This window comes from Octopus sinensis, unplaced genomic scaffold (genome assembly GCF_006345805.1).
Source record: "Octopus sinensis unplaced genomic scaffold, ASM634580v1 Contig10079, whole genome shotgun sequence".
NCBI lineage: Eukaryota > Metazoa > Mollusca > Cephalopoda > Octopoda > Octopodidae > Octopus > Octopus sinensis.
The window spans coordinates 51,077-76,311 of record NW_021831989.1 but is presented as its reverse complement, the minus strand read 5'-3'; the positions used below and the strand labels follow the sequence as shown (position 1 = coordinate 76,311).

The 25,235-nt window shown below is 37.3% G+C and overlaps 3 protein-coding genes across 3 annotated transcripts; 1 reads left to right on the top strand and 2 right to left on the bottom strand.

Annotated features, from left to right (window-relative positions):
• Nucleotides 1-1,504: 1,504 nt before the first annotated feature.
• LOC118761169 lies at nt 1,505-7,412 on the top strand. Its single transcript, XM_036498885.1, has 3 exons — nt 1,505-2,833; nt 5,733-5,902; nt 7,322-7,412. The coding sequence occupies exons 1-3, from the start codon at nt 1,505-1,507 to the stop codon at nt 7,410-7,412; spliced, it is 1,590 nt and encodes a 529-aa protein (XP_036354778.1).
• Nucleotides 7,413-9,167: 1,755 nt separating this feature from the next.
• Nucleotides 9,168-10,543, bottom strand: LOC115228236 (protein GPR107-like). Its single transcript, XM_036498884.1, is given in 4 exon segments — nt 9,168-9,420; nt 9,423-9,536; nt 9,665-10,454; nt 10,486-10,543. Coding segments are annotated over 3 exon segments (561 nt in total). The 5' UTR covers nt 9,959-10,454; nt 10,486-10,543; the 3' UTR covers nt 9,168-9,267.
• A 14,167-nt stretch (nt 10,544-24,710) lies between these two features.
• Nucleotides 24,711-25,235, bottom strand: LOC115228235 (protein ZBED8-like). The gene has a single exon (XM_029798868.1). It carries the CDS (start codon nt 25,233-25,235, stop codon nt 24,711-24,713), a length of 525 nt encoding a protein of 174 aa, XP_029654728.1.

Below are 25,235 nucleotides of genomic sequence, written 5' to 3'. Positions count from 1 at the left end.
CGAAACACTGACTTATAGCATTTAGTTTTGTCTGGTTTCGTCACAACATATCCGCGATATATGAAGGCCATGGTATGGCAACACACCAAGGAAGTTTTACAAAGAATAGCGATTTATTGAAAATATGAAAAGTAGGTTGGGAATCGAATCAACGGCGGTCTTTTGTAAAATTGCGGTGGACTTTATTTTGGGGAAAACTCCGCCTTGGGACATTCTACATTTGTTAACTAAATTATGAAAAATCAATTACATTTAACACCTCTTTCTATGTCTTTCTGTTTCCAACCCACTTCTGTTCTATGCTCTACTTGCGAAGTTAGTAACAACCGCAAGAAAGGGAGAGTCTGTTCTAGTTGCGACAGATTCTTCCACCTTTCTTGCGTGCGTCTTTCCAGGCGCGTTTCTGCCTCTCTCTTAATTTGGGACTGTCCTTCCTGCCGCTCTTGCCAGCCGGTTCAGTGTTCCAGCCCGCAAGAATTCCCCGAAAAACCGCCATTCGCAACATCCCCGTCTGCCGAGGAAGTTCTCAAATCTATCAAGCTCTTCCGTCGTCTCCGGAAAATCCCATCCAGAATCCCAAAAGCTGCGCGTATCTTTGCAGCCTCCTCCCTGTCCGCCGCAATCGATAAGGCTTTGGCATCTGATGGCCATTCCGATTGGCTTAAGCTGTTTTGCTTCGCCTCTTTTGGTCTCGGTTTTGCCCCATTAAGAGCCCGTGTGAAAACCTCCTCCATTTCGCTGGCTACAACCGTCAAACAAGAATTGGCCTTGTACGATAAGAACTCTTTTTCCATCCGCTGGCTGCGGGACCACCTCGCTAGCTCCGAATTTCCCTGTGGTTCACCATCCCATAATGTGTCCTCTCACGCGAATGACGTCGACTACCTCAACAGAAAGATTAATAGTAAACTCTTGGACGGCGACGTTCGTGGTGCAGTTAGGCTGGTTGCCTCGACAAGTCCCCTTTTGCCCACGACCCCTGCTGTTTTGAATTCCCTCAGGGAAAAACATCCCCCTCAGCCAAACGACTTCAGGCCTCAGCCGTCCCCTGACACCCTCGCTCTCAATCCTTTTGCTGTCTCGGAAACTCTTGTACTGAAAGCCCTGAGGGATTTTTCACCTGGAAGCAGTGGTGGTGTAGATGGTCTGAGACCAGGTCATCTGAAAGACCTGACGTCTCCCACTACCGCCGAAGCTGGTCGAAAACTCCTACGCTCAATTACCAACCTGTGCAACCGCTTCATCTCCGGTTCCCTCCCCGATTTTGCTCGTGATATTTTCTTTTCCGCCAACCTTACTGCCCTTGGAAAAAGGACAACGGCGTGAGACCCATTGCCGTTGGGAATATCTTCGGAGGCTCTCTGCCAAACTTCTGTGCCACGCAATTGTCCCCTTTTTGTCTCAAGTGTTTCTCCCCGCCCAACTCGGGGTCGGTGTCCCAAACGGCTGCAAAGCGGCCGTTCATTCTCTCCGTGAACTCATCGAATCTTCCCAGTCGGCTATCATGGTCAAACTAGACGTCTCAAACGCTTTCAACTCCATCAGACGTGACCACCTGCTGGAGTGCTGTCGCGAACTGGTTCCGTTCGCTTATCCCCTTGTACATCTCTCATACGCTTCTCCGAGTATCCTCATGTTCGACGATGTTCCCATCTCTTCGGCCACCGGGGTCCAACAGGGAGATCCCCTGGGTCCTGTCCTTTTTGCCTTGGGCGTTAACAGTATCGCTCACTCTGTTCGATCCCCAGTTAACATATGGTATCTGGATGACGCAACCATTTGCGGTCCCCCCGACGCTGTTTTCGACGACCTTCGTTCTATCCTCCCTTCCCTCTCGGACATCGGCCTATCTATAAACGCCAATAAATCCGAAATCGTGAACATTGCCTTAAATCCGAGTGACTTCACTGCTTCAATTTCCACGTGCCGAGGCATTCTCTCAGACGTCCGGATTACGGACAAATCAAATCTTACGATTCTCGGTGCCCCCATGGGGCCTTCTGCCCTCGAATGCTCACTCGCTGGAAAAATTTCCCACTTATCCAAAATGATCGACAAACTTAAAGTCATCGAGCCTCATGTGGCTTTTTTCCTCCTCCGAAACCACTTCTCCGTTTCTAAGATCCTTTACACCCTAAGATGTGCACCCTGCTTTCAAAGAGGCGACCTTCTTTCCGACCTTGACAATATCCTCAGGCTCGGTACGAGCTCTCTTTGCAATCTGGCTTTCGACGATCCAGGCTGGACTCAGGCATCCCTGCCTGTGCGCTGGGGTGGCCTTGGCTTGAGATCCTATTCCGATCTTGCCCTCCCGGCATTCCTATCCGCTCATCACGCTTCTCGTACTCTCTCAGACATCGTTCTTAGAAACCTCCCCGAACGGAAATTGTCTGAAGTTTACTCTGCAGCCCGTGGTCGGTGGGAGGCTCGGTTTGGTTCGAAGCTGCCCAACTCTCAATCTGTACTGCGCCAATGGGACGAAATCTCTTGTCAGGCAATCTTCGAAGGCCTGCTTCCTGTCTCCAATCAACACCGTGTCGCTTGCCTCCGTGCAGGTCGCTGTGAAAGCAGCGGTGTCTGGTTAAAGGCTCTCCCTCTCCCTTCCATCGGGAACCTGTTGGACAAGGAATGCCTAAGAATTGCAATCTCCCTCCGTGTCGGGCTGAAAATCTGCCAGTCGCACAAATGCCGTTGTGGGGGAACTGTTGACGAGTACGGTTTGCATCCCCTCGCTTGCCGGCGGAGTGCCGGTCGTGCCCCCCGTCACAGTGAACTCAACTCAGTCGTACAGAGAGCCCTCGCCTCAGCAGGCATCCCGTCTATCCTTGAACCTGTTGGATTGGATAGAGGGGATGGCAAACGCCCTGACGGCATGTCCACCTTCCCCTACGAGCAGGGGAAATCCCTTATTTGGGATTCTACCTGCTCGGACACGTTCTCGCTGGGAAATCTCGCGCTGTCCGCCGCCAATCCTGGGCACGCTTCCAGGCAGGCCGAGGAGCGAAAGATTCTCAAGTACGGGCACCTGTCCAACTCGCTGCTCTTTACTCCAATTGCCTTGGAGTCTCCGGGATCTTCGGTCCCAAGACACTCCGCTTCCTTCGCTCGCTCGGTCGACGGATTTCAAGGACTAGTCACGATCCAAGAGAGTTTTCTTGGCTCCTGGAACGTCTGTCGATTGCTGTGATCCGAGGGAACGTCTTCGCCATTCGCGCGGCTGGTCGGGTGTCTCGTGAGGCCTTTAACTAACTTAGCTATCTGTAATTTTTGTCTTGTTTGTATAAATTAAAAAAAAAAAAAAAAAAAAATTTAACACCTCTTTGCATTAAATAAAATTTGTTAGCTTACTCCTTATCTAAAATATTTACTTTTGATCTAATTGTGCTAGAGAAAAATTCGAACTATTAATAATCGGAAAATATAGGAATCCTTGATTTTTTAATTTCTCCGGAGATTTGTCACTTTTTGAGACATTAAAACATTATGGCTTAAACAAATTAATGCAATGGTGATTTGTCAAAGACTAATTTACTTTTTTGTGGTCACTATAAGTTAATGTTTCAGTAATGGATTTAGGAACCAATTAAAAAAATAAAGTATTGTCGAACAAAAATTAAAAATTAGCTAACACAATTCTGTTCTTCTCAGTTCGGAAATCAAAGGTTTGATCAATACCTTAAAAAGATAAACAAAATGAACTACCAAAGCACAGCTTCCGACTGAGGTAACAAGTAAATAGAAAAGATAGTGCCACGAATATGAAGAAAGAAACCCTGACAAGACCGGTCCTAATGCACCTCCTAGAAAAAATTTAACAAATATAAACCAAGAGATCCAAATCCGTCAAGAAAGCCGGTTATTGCGGCCCCACTTCTCCCCATCTTCTTAACCAAAGGGTCGTGAGACATGTCAATGGAAACTGCAGTAACAAGGAGACCAAAACATCCATTTATAGAAAATCCGATAAAAAACAACATTACTACAATGTAAGTCTAGTATACCTGCAGAATAGCTGTACGAGACAATGCTGTAGAAGTTGTAAAAGAACAAGAGAGGGCATGCAACGATGGATAAAATCTCGCATACGAGGATACGTCTTCCGAGAAAGTCGGTGGCTAAACCACCCACAATGACTCCAAGAATACTTCCCATGTCGTAGAAGGTCGACATCCTCCCTGCTTGCTCTGGAGTGAATTTGGAATGATATTTGTGGAGAATATAAACAGGGAGCCAATATAGAAGAGTATAACTTGTCAATTTGAGAAAAAATGACGCAAAAGAGTAGAGGAAAATATTCTTTTTAATTATCAAGATTATAAAAACCGGAATTTTGAAGAGATTCTTTAGGGAAATGGATTCATGGGTCGAATCTTCATTTTCTTCATCTTCCAAAAGTCGATAGGTTTGAACGACGATTCCGACAGATTCAGGTCCTTCACAAATGGTTATAAATTATAACTCTCCAGAAGGAAGAAAAAAGTAAGGATGGGAAATAATAAAAGAAGAAGTCCGGGGACGACAAATGACCACCCCCAATCGGTTTTTAGAAATAAAGAGGCAATCAAAGTGCCGACAATGTTTCCGAGACTTGCATTGGACGTCCAAATTCCCATAATCAGTCCTCGGCTAGAATAAGTTTACGACAAGAAACAGTTTGAAGGAAAACCAGTTGGACATGACAGCGACAACGCAAGGCCAACTCGCAGACATTGCCAGTCCACAAAACAACTATGCCTTATGTAAATTCAAGTACTTGGGTAAATAAATAGTATATGTATAAGTGTATAGAGTAGAAATACCCAATCCCAAACATCATGGCCAAGATGTTGGAGAAAGATAAAATGTAGCGGAGTCCCAGTCCTTCCACGGTCTGAGCGAAAGGAAACATCCCTGCGGCATAGCCAAAGAGAAATGCTGAGTTCAGTCCGCTCAAAAGAGTTTTGTAATTACTTTTATTTGAATTTATTAAACAATTAATTATTATTTGATTGGTAATCAAATCGACCGCATCTATACCGAAAGGAATCCAGGCTTGGGAGCAGTTTGTACAATTTACGGGATAGAGAACAGTCTAAAATGATTTATTACATTTTTGTACCTTAACAATGCTGAGCGGATTATCTAAATGCCTTTTTGTAAATAATAATTCATAATAGTTTATACGCGAGTCATCCGAAAAAAATATTTTCTGCATTTTGGTTAAAATGAACAACAACGATGTCCTCGACTCACATGATGAAGTTTCTTTAAACCTTTTCTCCAAAAATAGAACTCATTCTGTCAATTAACATAAGAAATTGAATTTAAAAGACGGTCTTCTGTTTACGTATTTCGGGTGGAAAATGTTACTCAACAAACAATTGAAAAATAAGAGATTTAGAGGTTTGACTGTATCTTGGTTTGGTTGAGAGTCCAGCCTCATTAATTACTCCAGAATCGAAAAAGTGCGTATTGGAGAGTGTTGATAGTAGTGCGGGAATGCAAAATTTGTCTCAATGGACGAAACTTGTTTCATTCCTTGAATACTGTTTTTCCTTTACCTAGAACCGTTGAATAGAGTTTTCACTGCCCTATTTGAACAAATGTCGCGATCTCAATGCTAAACTACTACTTTGGTCTAATCGAATTTGAGGTGTGCGAGTGATTGGACCTTATTGTTTAAAAAGTACTCCGAGAGAATCACGCTTACGTGTTTGCCAGCAATAAAAAGATTTTATTTGTCTCGCGGGCAGCTAGGGCGTGGACTGAGTTGTTACTCAAATATGCGAATTCTTACTGTAACTTACATCAGCCCTAGCTCATTTCAAGAAGGTCATACGTCCTCTTCCTACTTCCACTTTCTGCATTCCAACCTCCATGATAACAGTCTTGTTGCTGACTTTATCTTGGATCACAATCTCGGGTTTGTTGTGCTGGAAACTAAAGCACACCTTTGAGTTCTCACACAGCGATTGAATTTACTTGCCACCTCGTTATGTCTTTATGTACAATCATGATGCAGCACATTCGAGCACTTGGTGATTAAATGGTCAACGGTCATCGCTTTACTTCTACATTGGTTACATTGTTCCCTTTGACCATTGTTTTTCTTTATTCACTTTGAACTTAATCATATTCTGAAGAATATTTTATATAATGAAATCGTTCATGATGAACTTGATGAATGTGAAAGAATGTTTGAAAAAAATTACTCGTTAGAGATGAAACTTTCTTTTACACAACTTATTTATGAAAATCTGAAAACAAAATTAGATGCAAGCGAAATAAGTAACTAAAAGGATAGTCAAAAGCCTGAAAGTCAGCTTAATGACGCCGTGTCTCGGAGCACAGCGACCGAGATTCGTCGAAAAAGTCAGCTCGTCTTTCTTAGGTCGTTTGTTTTCGAAGAAATTTTCCTACCGATGTCATTTAGGAGTTAAGTCAAAAATCCTCTTTTGGATGCTATTCGGTAAATTAGAACACTTGTAAAATCAAACACAATCTCCCTCTGCTTTAATAATTGTGGAATTTAAGTCAAAATATATAATATGTGACCGGCACATTTCTAACAAATGGTAGATCAAATCTGCCACTTTGCCTACATTTCCAAGCAAAGGAGCACAAACAGTTTTTTTGCATTTCCAAGCAAAGGAGGAATTGGATGTTTAAAGGGAAGGATATTCCTGTATCTGAACTTCGAACTGCAGCAATTTCCAGGCATTCATGTCCTAAATTGACTGCAATTCGGAAGGAGCGGTTCTTATTTTTGGGATATCTAATAATAAAATAAGTATTGCATACTTTTTAATGTCTCATCACATATAAGCCATTCGCTCCATAGTTTTATCAAATCTATCAGTTTTTATCAAATCTCGATTTTTACCCAAAACTAATGCTACCAAAATTTTATATTTTCTATCTTTCATATATTCAGGTTATTACTCGTAACGGTATTATCTTGCTAAAAATTGTATTGTCTTTTGCAAATAAGAATTTGTTTTTTGCATACACAGGATCACTATATGTTCATTGCAAAAAAGCAGGAAGAATGTGGATTATCTAGCCACGCAGCGTGGTAGCATGCTAAACAATGATTATTTCCGGAAACATAAAGAAGTGGTAAAAATGATTTTCTTCCATTTCTCGCTAAATATGGTTAAAAGCTTTTTTGAAATTAAATTATCTGGATTGGATATTTTTTACGTCAGTAGAGGTTTCTGTTTGCTACCCAGGCATTTTTGGATACACGTCAACAGTAAAATTAGTTTTGGCGATTTCAGATACACAAAAATTTATGGTTCATTCTTCGAGATTAATTGTAATGTATTTTTCTGAACTAAAGCCAGTTTCGGGAACGTTCTAATGCAATTTTTCGCATTGTGATGCCGTCTTTAGAAGATTTTCTTGTCACAAATCCCAAAGTCGATCTTTAAATTTGTAGCATTAAAAATTTTTGTCATTCCCCAAATAAAACACAAGAAACGGAACAAATAAAGTCACATAATCCCTACACGCTTTAAAAAGCTCTTATCTTTAATAATAATTTCCTTTTCCACGAGATCCATAATATTTATAGTGCATCCCAGAAAGATAAATAGTAATCCTATTATTATAAAGAATGATCCTAATATTATAAATACAAATCCCAAAAAGATAAATATCGATCCCAATATTATAAATAAAAATTACAAAGTGCGTAAAGTAAGGATAAATAACATATGAAAGACACTCACATTTGATTTATTTAATCAAATTCTAAGATTAAGAAACAATATTCCTGTTAAAGAAATTTCCAAAATAGTTGATATATCACCTTCTGCAATTCACAAAATATTAATAATGGACAACGCACCGATACATCATTGTAATAACATAAAAAATTTATTTCGAAATCTAAATATACACGTTGAATTTTTGCCGAGTTACTCTCCACAATTAAATCCCATCGAACATTTATTTGCAAAAATTAAAAATGATTTAAATAAAATTCGTCCGAGAGCAACAACAAGAAATCAACTAAAAGAAAACATTAAAAAAGTTGCTGATAATTTGGAAATTAACAGTTTGTCAACATTAACATTGAATTTTATGCGAATTATTTATAATATTGGGATCGTTATTTATCTTTTTGGGATTTGTATTTATAATATTAGGATCATTCTTTATAATAATAGGATTATTATTTATCTTTCTGGGATGCACTATATAACTCAGCTTGGGCAAAACACAAACTTTATTTTTGAGTGAAAAACAGTTAATTTTAACTAATCATATAACAATGATCTTCACTTTTTATGCGCATCCTTTCTAGACAATCCAGTTGAGATTAATCCTCATCTTTATTGCTATTGTTGCATAACCCCGATCTCACATTAAGTTATGAGACCAGCAGCTTGCAGAAACAACAGCGCCCTCCCAGGTTGCTCCCATAGGACCTCCGGGAAGTGAATGGCAAATTTTTTACGTAGCGAAAAAAGACCAGGACAGCGGAATAGATGGGCAGTTGTGTGCTTGTCAGCACGGCAATCCTCATCTTTATAATTTTTTATGCTAAGCAAATAATTTAAATCTTGCCAAGAATTGTTGCAAAATATTAATTTATAATTTTTTTAAGAAAAAGTCGAATTAAAGGATATCCAACTGTTTTTATTTGCCACTGTATTCCTCTAAAGAATATTCCTTTGTCATATTTACAATAATCTGGAGATTATTGACTTTCTAGCACTTTGTAATTATTAAGATCGAATTCTATAATTCTCTTTATTTTCCATTACGCAATATTATCGAATATTTTAATAAAGTAACAATCGAACCATAACCAATCAGGATTATCAAATAAAGTGGCATCCTTTCATCTGACAGCGTAGACTAGTGCTCTCATAATATAAATCTAATAATTAATAAATGAAAAGACTTTATTCTAGCAATACTAATTGCTGTCACATGAAAATAGAACTAGTTATTAAATTAAACGTCGTGCAAAGGCAGATATTTATTCATTCTGCTGGGGAGAAAACACCAGGCAGTGACTACGAAAAACACAAGCGTGATCAGTTCCGAGAGAACAACCGACACCCAAAACAAGTCATACGGAAGAACGGCGTTTAGAAAGTACACAAGAACTCTCGACAAATACAAGTAACACACGACCTTCACATTGAAATTCAATAACCCACCAGAAAATAAAACCGACGAAATAGTTTAAGCTTCCGCAAGTTGACCTTAGCCTTGTGATCACATTTGGGGTGAGATTTGAGCAGTTGGATAGAACTTGATAAAGAATAAGACTTACTGAATAAAGGGAAACAGAAGTATTGCACAACACATCAAGTCTACAATGAGAAAGACCAGTCTCCAGGCTTTGAAGGCTCGATTGAATTGCTCGTTCTCCTCAATAACGACATAGGCCACATTCGCCAATATCTACACTCAAACCAACTACTAACCTGCAGAGGAATCAGCAGAAAGAAAAGGCGTTTATCACAAGGAGAGAGAATGTGTTTGATGAAGATCCAACCTGCCCCAATGAGAGCAATTGTGGCCACCATGAAGGCTCCCTTCATTCTGAGAATAAGCAGGAAAACTACACGTGGGTTATGTAAAATAATGTGGCGAAAGCAGGATCATTCAGTCCGTGTGTCTTGACAAAAAAGTAGTTCAACTAAAATATTCCGAGACCGAATACATCGAGAAAGAGTAAAGAAACAGCCTTCAAAACCACCACCATCAACATCATGTAGTGAGGACCCATCCCCCGCGGACAACTCACCAGAATGGAACACCAGGAAACGGCAGCAATCAAATAAAGCAGTGAAAATAAGACATAAATCAAAGGCAGTGGAGTTTCGCCTGCCGATAAATAACTATTTCCGTTTATTTCGGTCAAATCAGCCAAAAGTGACACTGTAAAGGCATCTCTGCAATTATGGTAGTAGAGAGTGTACTCCCCCTCACTCATCCTGCCCATGTAGAACACCATCTGACATTATTACACTACTCATACGTCCACGCTGTAAAAATAGTCCTGTCGGGAGATCAACACGTTCTCCGCCGACTGACATTGCTGGCCAAACCAATCGCAGGAGGCATTAGTCTGCCCGTCCACCACAAATATGTTTATATTACGATTGATTATATCCACACTGCATATTCTACATTCTATGATACCTCAGTTTGTCAAAATCAAAATTCAGGATTAAAATTCCGGGGGTTTCCGAGATCTGGGATTCGGTGCAAAATTGTTCCTGTTGAGTAATCCTGTAAATAAATACTGCCATTTGTTGGGAGCGAATTCCTTCTGATTTTATAAGTGAGAGCATAAATTGAGTCTTGTTGTGTGTGGGAGTTGTGTCTGTGTTCTTGGTGCTTTTTATGTTGGGATTTAAGGAGAAGGACAAATTTTGTATATTTAGACGAAGAATTCCTCCCTCAAAAAACCCGAAAGTGCTAACTGGAAAAAATGACCTTTCCTCATCCTAAATTGATGTTAAAAGAATTAAAAATCACATTCAGTTTTATTTTGTGTATGCGAGATGAAACATTGAATAAAAGCAGAAAATAAAATGCCAACATGACACAATGTAAAGCAGTTTATGCAAAAGATTATTTACAAATTTAAAAATAACAAAATTATTTTTTAACTAAATTAAATTTTATTCAAGTTTTTTTTCAAATTTCTATCAAGGCCACCCAACTTGTTCTTGTTTTTTACTCGGCTCTGGGTTCGGCTATTGAATTAGCTTCATTGTGGTTGACTTTTGTAGCGACGCTCAGTCCACATGTTGGAAAAGCGAACTTATCCTGTTCTCAGCGGAACTGAACGTGGATGATTACTATGCAATAATAAAATAATTAATGATAAATTAAAAGTTAGATTAATTAAATTTTTCAATTTACTGGTCTTGGGCCTCCCTGAACAGCACCATCATCTTTCGTGATCCTCTTGCTATTAATTTGTCCTTCCTCAGAGTATTCGTTTTCTGTCACCTCATCATGTCTCCTCTTCATCGAGTTAGCTCCCCTTTGGTGAGTGTTCCACACTGCATAATCTTTGTTGAGAATCAATGCTTTAGTCATTACGTCTTCGAAACCATGTTTATATTCTACGAACATTCCTTCCAACGTCTTCTTTAATGCAATCGTTTGGATGTATGCCAGAAAACTGTCTTTAATGCCAATCCATGTATATTTTAAAATACTTGGAGGTGATCGCATCCCAAGTAATGACAATCGGAAGTATTTTGACTTTGGGTTTGTAAATGATTTCTAATTCACTTGCCAGGATATCATATTTATGAAGTTTTTCAACTTCAACTGCTTTTAAATTATCCATACACGTCACTCCAATCTCTATTAGCCATATCTGGTTTAATTTTTTGTCGTATAGGAAAATGTCCGGCTTGTTATATTGAATTTTTGATTCGGTAGGGATAGTAGTGTCAACTCGTAATTCAGCACGATCATTGGTAATTACGCTTTGGATAGAGTGAGTCTTTAACCTTTTTGATTTTTTGAATCCAAATTTTCTGCATAGGTGCATGTGTATGCATTTAACAATTTCGTTATGTCGCCTTGTATAATCGGAATTAAGCATTCTATTGCATCGAGTTGCCAATGGTCGACTGTCTTATTAGAAGATTTGCAATGTGGGCATTTAGAACCAAGCTCGCGGAAGAAAATATTCCTGTCTGCAGAAGGAAGAACATGGCTTCAGATTTAGGGGAAATATTCCTTTTACAATCCATTTTGAGGATGTCTGTATATCGAAAGTCTCATTATCAAGTGATTCAAATAATTTTGAATGGAGAGTTTTCTTTTTAATAGCTGATAAGAGACACTCAATCTGCAGACTCTTTAGTGTCTGTTCAATGTGCTGGGTTGATTCAAATTTTATTTGCAAGAATTCTGTGATTGTGGCCATATGTGACTTTCTTGTGTGTTCAGCCCACAGAATTCCTGCACTCCTCAGAGAAGTAAATTTTCGCCTTTCCAGACTTGTTTTAAAATCAAGCAACATTTTCTCAGCTTTGAAAGTGATAGATATCAATCCCCTTCCAAACATATTCCTCGGTAAGTAAGTCTTTCTTTGCAAGCTGGTTTCATATGCACATTCAAATTCATAAGTATTTTTCTGACTAATTTATCAATTTCTTCAAATTCACAGGGTTCTAAGTCAATGAGTCCAATATGTAATTGCACAGTGATAGAGCATGTTCATTGATTGCTTTAAATAAATTGACTGAGTTCAATTTAGTTTCCGATAACTTTTCAATACGGTTTTGCATTTCTTCTTTAATATTTTTGAGTACATCTTCTTTGAGTACTTTACTACATCTGTTTTCTAAAACTCCCAAATATCTGTAGCTGTCCAGACCATCCATCAATTTACCATCATTTCTTAATAGGTAACTATTTGTTGCTGATTTATCGAAGTTCCTCTCCAGACCAGATGATTCAAAGTAATAGTTCACATCTTCCATCATCCACGCCAATGTCTCCTCTTCTTTGGACAATAGCTTCAAGTCGTCAATGAATAGGAAGTGATTTGTAGAAAAGGTTAAGGAATTAATGTCACCAGAATTTATCGATATATTTGGATATTTTGAAGATAAAAGTCTACTTAACGGATCCAAAACAAGTACAAATAATTGGGGCGACAGAGAGTCGCCTTGGAGTATACCACGTTCTATATTAACAGTTCCCAGCTGTTTTTTCCCAATCTCAAAGAGACTTTCCAGTTGGAATAATTGACATAATAAAACTAGTTATCCAATTAGGCAGTCCAGAGTTTTCGAGGATTTCAACAAGAAAGTCATGACTAACTGAGTCAAATGCTTCTTGACGTCGATCCATGCACAAAATAATTTATTATCGTGCGCTTTGTTAACGCATCTGTTTAAAAGTGCAAGTTCTTTTGCTCCTTGACAATGTCGTTAGTTCCAAGCTGGTACTCAGTTATCAAGTTGTAAGTGTCGGCATATATTGCAATTTTTTCATTCACACACTTTGTAACCAGTTTGTACAAACATGGCATACATGTGATCGGTCTGAGGTCCTTGGGGTCAATAAAGGTTGCTTTCTTTGGGATCAGGTAAGTGATTCCAGTATAAAACCAATTTGCGGGTGACTAGTTCCGTTAATAATATTTCTGATTTCTTGAAATAGGAATTTGTGAAGAGAATCCAATTTTTTTATGAAAAAATTGTATACACAATCACATCCCGGAGCTCTCCAGTTAGGAAGAGGTTCAATTAAGTTTAAAATGAACTCATCATTGATATCGGAGTCATGGTGCTCAGCACCAGTAACTCTCTTATTCACTCCAAAACTTAACTCATTTTTGTCCTTTTTCTTCCAGACGTCCATCCAAAATTTGAGACAATCAGATGTGTCGAAACAATCAATCAGAGCATTATCAGAGTTAGAATGGAGGTTTCTGTAGAACGACCTTCGATTCAACTCAAACTTCCGATTATCAATTCCGTATTGTCGCCTTGAATCTGCAATAAACACCTTTTTGTTTAGAATTCGAATATGGTCTGTGATTGTTGTCGAGATTCTTTCAAATTCTCCCCTTTTGGATTTTATGTAATTGTAAGAACATAAAATGTCAATGACTTCTTCTTTTCTTCGTCTTTGATAGTAGACATAAAGTATTTTGATATTAATATATTTTTTTCAGTCAAAGACTCATTTTATTTTGTATTCTCTGCTTCCAATTCGTTTTAATTGGATCTCATTGTAATTTGTTGATATACACATTGCGCGGAATATATCAGAGTTGAAATATCTTCAATACTTGTAGGTAGGTTGTTTGTTGTATATTCGATCAATGATTTATTATTATTTCGATTAACTCGTGATTTACATATTGAGACGGTATCTTCCTTGTCTGTTGCCTCGCATCGATTGTTTTAGAATTATTTGCATCAATTTGAATTAATAATTCCTCATGCACCTTGTTGTAAAGTGCCAAATCAGGGGAATTATTATTCGTTCTATTTTCATTTTTGGAAATTTCGCTTCTATTCCCGAAGACAGAAGCGAGTTTCTTTAATTCATATATTGATTTCTTTTTTCCGAATTTAGAATTAAAATATGTAGCAATGAGGGGCCAACCTCCTCTGGGGACTCGTTTAAGACGGTCTTTGACACAAATCAATAGAGATGACATCCATTCTCCAGGGTTGGAAGATTCGATTGACTCACAAATAGCTTTCATGGGAATCAAAGTTGAAGGGGTCTGTGGGGGTCCGTAATTGCAATTGCCTGAGGCATCAGGATGACCATGAACTGTCAGGTCCACACTTTCTTGAGTTCCATTTGTTAAAATTCTGTGGATCCGTCCAGGAATGATTTTTTCAGACTGCGAAAAACCAACCATCCGTACACCACAAGAACAATCCTTTATTACTATGCATAATATTGTAATTAAGGTAAACTAATAATTAGACGACTCTCAAATTTTTGCTTTCCGAGTTCCCCATAACTCCACTTTGATCTTCCCGCCATGATCCTCAATCTCCTCCTGGGGCGTGCAGTCTCTGGGTCTCTAAGAAACTTGCTGGTCTTCATAGAGAAATTATATTTCCGCCAGTTCCTATTTACGGAATTTGCAGAGTCCAGAATTTCACTGAAGCCATGTTTGTACTCGACAAACATGCTCTACAGAGTGGCCTTCAGCGTTACAGTCTGGATGTAAGACCAAACACGTTCTTCAATCCCAGGGAGCTCCATATACTTGCGGTAGATTGTTGAAACGATTTCATCCCACGTAATGACAATTGGCACAATCTTCACCTTAGCCTTGTGAATCAGTTGTAATTCACTAGCTAAAATGTCGTATTTGTGCAGTTTTTCTACTTCCACACTCTTTAGGTTATCTATTGAAGTCACACCCACTTCAATAAGCCATATTAGGTTCTCTCTTTTGTCGTAGAGGAAAATGTCGGGCTTGTTATATTGAATTTTCAACACTGTTGGAATTGTTGTATCAACTCGTATTTCTGCCAAGGTGCTGCACATAATACTCTGAACAGAGTGATTTTTCAGTCTTCTGGATTTTTTGAATCCAAATCTACGACACAAGTGCATGTGGATGCATCTCACAATTTCATTGTGTCTTCTCGTATAATCCGAATTAAGCATCCTGTTGCATCTAGTTGCCATGTGATCAACCGTCTTATTGGAAGATTTACATTGTGGACATTTTGAATTAGGGTCTCTGAAAAAAATATTCCTGTCTTGAAGAAATGAAAACATAGCTTCAGATTTAGGAGATATATTTCCTTTCTTAAACCATGTTGAAGACGATTGAATATCAAAATTGTTATCATCAAGGGATTCAAATAGCTTCGAGTGAAGTGTTTTTTCTTGATATTGGACAGTAAGGAATCAATCTGCAATCTATTCAGTGATTTGGTTATCTCTCCTTGGGTGTCGTTCCATATTTACAATGGGGGAATTCTGTGATCGTGGTCATATGGGACTTTCTTTTTGCTCGGCCCACAGAATTGCTGCTTTCTGGGGGAGATTATCTTTCGCCTCTCCAGATTTTCACGAAAGTCAAACAGCATTTTTTCCGACCTGAAGGTAATCGAGACAAGCCCTCTTCCAAGTTGTCCCTCGCAATATAGCCTCTCCTTACAGGCTGGTTTCATATGAATATTTAGATCCATTAACAGCTTCCTGACAAATTTGTCAATTTCATCAAAAGCGGACGGTTCCAAATCCAGAAGGCCGATATAATAATTGTACAAAGATAAAGCATGTTCATTAATTGCCTTAAACAAAAAAAGATCACACATTAATTTTTATAACTAATTATATCTTGATTTGTGGGTTTAGAAAATAATTCAATGATATGAATAGGAAGTTCTCTGTTTGGGATATATAGATATTTAAGAATTTAAATAATATGAAATAGTAAAAAAAGAGTATTATTATGTAAATGAGAATCTTTTTACATAAGCTAGTGCGGGCAATAATAATAGGATTGATTCTTTTCCTAATAATTCGATTGGCCAACAGAAACAGCCTTCATCTGTCAAGACAACCCACTCTGAACTTTTCACGAATTGAATTTGACAAATTATTAGCTCCACTGTTGAAAATACGGGTATCTGGGACTCCCGGGGCGCGTCAAGTAAAGGAGGTTGGATGTGCTAAATAACTTCAGTATGTACAAACGACGATGGAAGGATTCGGGTGGTCAGTAGAGGCCATGTCCTTTCGAGATAAAACTCCCTTCTCGGACTCTCTGAAATTTATAAATGTCATTGCTCGATTATTCCCGGAAAAAGACAATCACGTGGTTGTGGCATGTCACTACGATTCAAAATACTATTCAGAATTTGAGTTTTTTGGGGCGACTGATTCTGCCGTGCCTTGTGCTATCATGCTAGATTTCGCAAGACTTTATACTCAAAAAATTTCCCGAGTAGTCATTTAAATATTTTAAACTAGGACGTACATTTTGGACTTATTTTTGTATTTTTTGATGGCGAAGAAGCATTTTTGAATTGGAGTGAAAAGGATTCTCTTTATGGCTCCAGAAATCTGGCCACTGAGTGGAACAAGTCTGGATTCATCTCTAAAATTGTATAAATTTCAATTTGTCGATTTTTAGAACGTTTTTGTGTTGTTGGACTTGATTGGAGCCCCGGTGACCCGTTTCAAAAAGTTTGTTTATTCAAGTCCCATTTATTACAAGTTGGTGGATGCTGGTAATTATTCCCGCGTGAAATTCTCAGAAAAAACCATTAAGAATGGAAATACTATGTTTCTAAGTGAGACGACAAATGTTTATATATCAGACGACCACGTCCCGTTTATGAAATTGGGTTTTATTTTTAAATATTGGTTTTAGGAGTTCCAGTTGTTCACCTTATAACTCCTGTCTTTAGCCATGTTTGGCACACGGCTGATGATAACTACAACGAACTTTCATTTGCTGATATTTCTCATTTCTCAGATGTTTTTAATTACTGGCTAATGAATTATATTTAATTGTCACAAATCACCAGTCATTTATCTAATAAAGTCGAATTCTTTATCGCTCTGACCGTCATTTAGTTGTGTTAAACCTTAACCTTTAAATATTTTAATTCCATAATTATTCCATTAGACTTCGGTAAACTTTGTGATTTTTCCGACAGATTTATCTAAAGGGACATTTCTTCAATTCTTAAAGTTTTTCTCAGTTTTTTAAAATTTTTATTTTTAGGAGCCTCTGATGAAGTAAATTTGCGAAGTAAGAATTGCACGGCTGTTCTCGCTATTTTAAGGTTGTGGAAATTAATGAAAGCTTAAATGAGTGTTCCTGCGACTCCTGAGATCTCCATGATAATTAAAATGAACTGCAAAAACCTAAACCAAAATTACACGCCCAGTCATCTTTCAATTACAGACCAAAATAGTACGTTTGAATGAGTTCATTTCCAACAGTGTCAATTCACACGCTACTGGACACCGATTCTTTCAGAACTGAGATCATCTAGCAACTGAACCTATTTAGCTCCAATTATTGTCAAGGCCACGATAAATGTTAATTTATGACTTACATTTTCTCTTATGCCGACACAACACCGGCCCCAATCCTAATTTGAAAAATGTGTTATGAGGACGGAAATGGAAAAGACATAATAGAATGACAATGTTCCTCTTCTGTAATAGCAAATCATAAATATGGAATACCACGTTCAGAGTCTCTTTTTGCCAACAATGAATAATCTCAGAAACTTTTGTGCTAAACTCTTTAGAAGGTTTCCTTTCGTTGAGTCTTGTAGAAATGTCATTCGTGCATATCAGTGCTCTCTCACACATATTATGTCGCGAGGCAAACGCGCGAACAATCAAATTCACTCAATTTCGGAGAATCCAAGTTAACTTTTTGGGAAGTTGAATTCAAATTTATCTTTAGTTAAATTAAAAACATTTACTGCTGCTTTCGGGAGTGTATGAAGTTCAGCTGCTTATACGTCAATATTTCCTGAAACAGTATTGAACGGAACTGAACGTGGATGATAAAAAATGAATACACTGTTTACAAAAAATGAATTCATGTCCTATCGTAAACACGATGCACCGTTGGTGTCAGGATCGCAATTTGTAAATAATTTTTATTCCGTGTTCTAGAGCAGAGGTCTCCAAATAGTGAGGCGCGCCTCCCTAGGGGCGTATAAAGCTTATCAGAAATTAGATTTTAGAAAGTTAGATCTATATAAAAATCGTGATTATACATAATCTTTAGATGTAATTGTTTTTATTCTATCTACAAGTATTTTTTCAAGTATCCGTGTTTGCTACTTATTAATTGACAAATTTTCTCCTTGTTTAAATAAAATTTGGTTTTTTTAGAAAAGAGATGCCTTTTCTCACGTGAGCTTTTACTTTTGACCAAACATTTTTAATGAGTTTAAGGATTTGACCATAAGGATCAAAACGAAATATATGAAAATCATTAAATTCATTTAATCTGTGATTGCCTTTTTAAAAGCTCCCTTTCGGATTTCATAGTAAATGAATCCTAGATTTGTGAAATAAATCAAATTATATGTATATTTTGGCTTTTTCGGGGTCGAATCTCACTTTCTTTAATGTATTCAAACTTGGATCGAGATTTCAAGCGATACTTGATTTTGATATTGATAATTGCAGTAAATATTTCATTAAGAGTGATGTATGATATAAAAAAGTCCAGTTGTTCTTTGTTAAACTTTTTTCTATAATTTTCATGTAATTATTTGACGTGTATTTTATTCGGATAGACTGTTGACCATCTAGCCTCGCGTTGCGGTAGGATTCTAAACAGTGATTATCTCCTAAGACATTATGAAATGGTTAAATGCATCCATCTTCACTTATGTCGAATGTATGAAATTAAACGATGCAGGAAATTGAATGTGCATTTAATTGTATAAATAATGTCGACCCAAAATGTTGAAATCAGAGTTGACACGTAAATTATGACTGAAACGAAAGTCCAATTCAATAAACCTGATATTTTTTAGTATGACAAGAGGAAAAAAGAAATAAATTTTATCAATGTGGGCATTATCTAACTAGATTGTTTAAAGCAAGTTGAAGTCGAGAAATTTCAAAAGGTACTTTTGTCGAAGTGGTCGCAGTTTTTTAGAAGATAATTAAATTAATTAATTTTTTTAGTGAAAAATAGATTATTTAATTATAACCCTCTATCAATAATTTAAATGGTTATTAAAATTATTTAAAAATTTATTTAACCAATTTAGTCTTTTTAGTACGCGGCATCCAAATTCCAGGACTGTAGAAGGAATTTATGTCTTTTACAATCTGTGCAAAACATCCCTTATGTTCTGTATTTGTTTTCGCCACATAAATTCTGAAAAAATAACTAACTAAAAAAACCTGCGAATAAAGATCCCAGATGATGTCTTACAGCTCCTCTTTGAGCTTTATTCTTGCATTTTGCACTTCCCACATTCGTTCTACTACTGTCGGGTGTGCACTCCCGTCGTTGGATCCAAAAAAAAAAAAATGCACTGCATCCCCTTACTTATTGGGAGCTGTCGGAATTTGATGTTGCATAAGTCCACAACAGAATTTTCCATGTGACCTATAGTGCCAGTTTATATCAATATTAGGTACATGCTCGCCAAATATTAAAAAAATTAGAAAATAAATTAGTAAAAAATTTATAATATTTTAAATTATTGATAGAGCGACTTAAATAAAATATAATATATTCCACCTCAAAATTATTAGATTTTTAAAAGGCCTAAAAAACTGCGACCACTTCGACAAAAGTACCTTTCAAATTTATGAACTGCTTGCAAACGAACTGTCGATCCTCTATGAAGTGGAAATTATTTTAATTGTCTTGCCATGAGATGGAGTTGTCTCAAAGTTCTTAAAAAGTCATATGAATAAGTTATCCATTGAAGAAGGAACTAGAACATACATCCAGTCGGTTGTGCTCAAGAGGACGCTAGAGAGTATCCTCATTAAACACAGACACAAAGTAAAATTGACAACGAAGAGTACGCCTCTGCCTCCAATCAACTTTTGGAGCTGGCATGTCGCGACGACACTCAGCTGAACATAAACCTTGACGGAGAAATAGAAAATGAAAGCAAGTTTGTGGGAAAACAAGCGAATTAAAGAAATCACTGAGGATCTGGATTCTTGAAATAAACAAAAACGTTTATTTAAATAAATATATAAAAAGAAACAAAAGCGATTATTTAAACTTAAAAACTTTAAGAGAGTTGTCAGTCTACGATTAATCACCATTAAAAACCTTCTGTGTTTTGAAATTCATTTTCACGGCCGTTTTATCGATAAAATTGCGTTCTGCGGGCGAAAAAACATCAGAGAAAACGACATCATCACAATCACTTTGCTTAATGAGCTGATTCAACAGCTCATACACCGAATCTTTAAAATCCGAATCAACTTGTCTATCACTCTGATCTTCCTCAGTTTTCTTGACCAATTTATGCCGTCCAAACGCCTTCCTGTAATAATCACGCTCCTCCGCTTTTCTGACTTGCGCCTCCTTCTCCAGAATAATAAGGTCACGCCCTATTTGAGTGTTGTAGGGCTCCAATTTGAGAGATTTCTTCAAGTATTTAATGCCCTTTTCTCTTTTCCCCATTGCCAAATACGCTTTCCCACAACGGTACATAGCTTTGATGCAATTATCGTCAATTTTAAGACATATCTTGCAGCAATTGAGACAACTTTCGTACTCTTCCAGACGGAAATAACACAAGGCAGAATTACATAACAATTCCTGCTTTACCCTCTTCAAGTGTACTTCCTCGTAAAAGGTTTGAAAGGGCCGTTCTGAAAGCACTCTGAGAGACTTGGAATAAACAAAAATGTCAACCCGCTCGTAGTGACTATAAGCTTTCCAGAATTTTCCATGAGAGAAACATTTATTGCCTTCCTAAATGTAAATTTGAATAACTTACGGCTTTCTCCTGATGGATCACTTCTTGGATCTCTGCAAATGGCAGATACCTTCGAACATTCTACAAATCAACAACCCCAAATACGTATGGATGCTCGTAATATGAATCCGCAGGAGTTCCAGGATAAAACTGCAAAACTTCTACTATAAATAAAACTAAAAATAGACAACAAACATAACGATAAGAGTTGGGAGGGAGCACTGAGAACATTTCGTAGTCACCATATGCCACGTCTATGTGAAGTAAAAACGCGGAAACTTCCCCGCGGACCATCGACTTGATTCCCAATTCGAGTCCGGGCCCCATTGAGTCTAATCAAATTACAAAAGCAATCAACTCTTGCCGAGGCGGACTCGTCTGATCTTGGAGTCGTAAGGTAGCGGGAATCCCATCAAATATGCCTCATATTTTACTAAATCTGAGAATATAAAATAGACTTTTGGCTACAAAAAAGTCTCCTGGGGTGGACATTCCGTTTCCGGGGCGAATAATTATTTTGAAGACTAGTGAATCCCACATATCGTGCATTCTGTCCTTTAGATTCTCGAATTGGCATGTCTCGAAAAGGACAGATTGAATGCGCATTCTTTCCAATCTTCGGAAAAGATTATAATGTCTTTCTTAAAGTCATCAAAGAAGTACTCCATTTCCATTGGCACAACGTCCTCATAAGGGTCATTGAATCCTTAAAATAGGTATCTTGTGTTTTAACCTTCGATCGCAATAGTAGGGTCATAATTGAAGGTATTTGCGACATCATTTACAACATCAGAAACGACTCCCTTGTCTGACTAAAAGGATTTGATTTGTATAAATAAACCATCTCTTCATTTAGTGTATCTTGAGTCTTCATAAAGTTGTTTTCATCGTTCATTTGGCTATCTATTTACCTAAATAAACACCGCCAAAATGTAATTGATTTTGCACGTATTTGTTGCACGTTGTTGTTTCTTATTTATTTTTTCATTATTTCTGGTTTTTATGCTAGGAAGGAAATGAACATTTCCATAATTAGACTTTACTTACTGTCTCCTTATTTGTCATTAATGATCGTTGATAATTGGAAATAAATTAAAAATCAATTTAATACAATAACTAAATTTTTATTATGGACTTGGGATATTATATTGTTTTATCCCTGATAACAAGTTTAGCAATAGTTTATATAAGATTTATATTATTTATAGTTGATGTTCTTTTCATTGTTTCAACTACCGGAAGATAATGAAATTGAAGACAATGATAAAATTTAACTTTTATCTCACTCTCATAACTTATTTTAACTACATTAAATTTATAATTGCTCATTTTTCGCACACGTTTATTCAAATATTTAAAAGCTCAATTGAAAAGTCCTAAGCTGCCAAAAAATTCAAAAAACAAAACCAGAAAGTTTATCAGCTTTGTAATAAGGATTTTTTAGAGCTCAATTCAGTTATATCATTCTATGAATATAAGTGAAATCTAAATTGTTACATACAAGAAATCATATAAAGAAACCCATCACAACAACTTTGTGTAGTTGCATATCATTTCGAAAATATAATTTTCGTAGAACAAAAACCCACACCTTGAAACAAAGAAAAAACAAGAAATGACGGAACTCTTTATATTTGGCGCTCTCAATCCTATTTCGACGTATCCCATTGGAATCGTATACACTCTGTTACTACATACAAAAAACACTTCAAAATCATCCCAAATGGTTTGAAAACGGTTATTCTTGTCCACAACCGGGATTACCTTCAATAAAACACTTCCTTCACAAGACACGGTGTTAATCGTGTTAAAAATAAAGATTACTATTTTTAAAATGGTTTCAAAAATTTTCATAAAGATAGGAATCTTCCTCCAATTTATCATACCATCAATACTATAAGCAAATGGGTCGTGTTCGATGTTCATCTCTTTGACATTCTATCCAAACTATGTGGAGCCAGGCTGTAAAAAAATCATAAGAATCCGTGTAATATGAATCTTTTTAATCTGATTCTCACCAATGATCTTCTCATTGACAAACGAGGAAGACTGATCAAAAATTATTTTTATTAGCATCTTTCTGTCGAAAATCCTTCCTGACTATTTAAAAAGAAGTCGAAAATATAAGCATGTCATATAAAAAGGGGATGTTGGACGCTTCAAATCTGACATTATTTAGTTGTAATTTTTTTTTGGTCTACCTGATGATCCTCGGAAAAAATAAAAATTACATTAAATTGGTTTTCCCAAATAATTCATTTTCAATTTCCATTCTCAATTTTTACGTCTCTTCATTTTGAAAAGCATCCCTTCATGGGATTTAGAAAGAAAATGTATCCAGAAATAAACATGAACTGATCAATCCCTCTATGTGATAGTAGCCCTCTTGTACTTTCGATGTATTGCAAAAAGCTATCGATGTTCCCAGAACACATCAGGTGTAGATCTCCCTGCCTAAATCCACTTTGACCGCAAGAGAGAAAATTCTTAATGCCAGATTTAATCCTATTCAACACTATAAGTGATAATGTCTTGCAATGAGTACAATGAGTCTTACATTTGTCAAGGGACCTTTAGCTTTGCCCGGTTTTTGCAGCGAAATTAGTACCGTTATCCACGTTTAGTGATGAGTTTAATTTGAATGTTTTGTTGTATATCTCGGTTAATACCTCGGAGATCTTAGTATTTAAGAACGATTTTAGAAATTAATCATTTTCTTAACCACGGCCCAAGATTTGTAGGTTTGAAAGACAACAAGCAATATAAAAAAATTACAAAAATTTGTGGATTGTTGTATATGTCTTGCGGTATAGATTTAGAGGTTGTTCTCGAGTCCGATTCCATAGTCTCACTCTGGGAAGCTTTCTCCGTCGTTGCTTTTACAACCCAGATCATTTGTCTTAGAGTAGTGTGGAACTTGAATGAAAAACCAATACTAAAAAATTTTTGACTTTTTGAAAATGAAATAATTCATTTTTTTCTATGTGAATCTTTAGTAGGCGGCATGTATCCATAAAATCGTTAATTTTTTTATACATTCGACAAATTGTTTGGTCTTTACCTTGCAAAGATATATTCAAATTATTGATATATGTGAGTACATCAACCAGAAATGGAAAGAATTGTACGAAACTGTCTATGTCTCAATGCATTGTTTCGGATATATATAATAATTTTTTTTACTTCATTAAGTGTATCTTCAAATTTTTTCATTTGTGAACAAAGTGCATGTTGGTAATAATACAATGTACACCAATAACTGATTCATCCCCCGTCTAACCTACTTATTCCGCTCGTCTCCATGCTTTCGGGAACCAGACCTCTTGTCCGACCTGGACTCCGTAATCTGGAAGTCAGTTGGGAAGCTTCTTAATGTTGACTTTGGCGGGGACTAACTTACCCGCGCAATGTTACCTTTCCGTTTCGGAGGCATCGGTATCCGCTCGTGCAAAGACGGGGAAATGTCTCGTTTGGGATGTTACCTGCGCGGACACCTTTGCCCCCGGGACCGTTGCTCAGTCTGCGTCCTCCCCCGGCTTCGCTTCCCGTCGGGCTGAGGAGACGAAGCGGAAGAAATACGCCTCTCTCCCACCAAATTACCACTTTGTCTCGATTGCTGTGGAGACAAGTGGAGTGATAGGGCCGGCCGGAGTGTCGCTTCTGACCGAAATTGGGAAGTGCATCCACATGTGCACGAAGGACCACCGCCAAATCGGCTGGCTGTACCAGAGGATATCGATCGCAATCTTGCGAGGTAACTCGCTTGCAATCCGAGGTGCAGCCACTGCTGACACTTAATTAGCTATTTTGAAGAACTCTTTTTCTTAAAAAAACTGATTTATTGTTATACTCTTCTGAGACATATTCAGTTAGGCGTGCAACAAATCCTTGTTTTCTACCCAACATTGCTGGTGCGCCATCTGTGCATATTCCTCTTAGACATGTCATGTCCAATTTGAATTCCAAACAACATTGTTCAACTATTTCAAATATATCTTGACTCCGTACATTTCCAGGTAGTGACTTCATGGATAGAAAATCCTTATGTATTTCAAAATCGAAGGATAGAGTACGAATAAATATGATCAGCTGAGCAGAATCACATATATCATTCGACTCATCAATGGTAAGTGAAAATAACGTAGTTTGAGAATTTAATTTTTGTAGGAGTGATAGATTAAGATGCTCGGCAATATGAAACTGTCGGCGCTGAATGCATTTAACTGATTCCATGATACATCTTTTCACAAGTTCGCCGTCTGAAAAAGGTTCCAGCAGATCCAAGGATATGAGCAACTCGAAAGGATGCTTCAACTCTTGCAT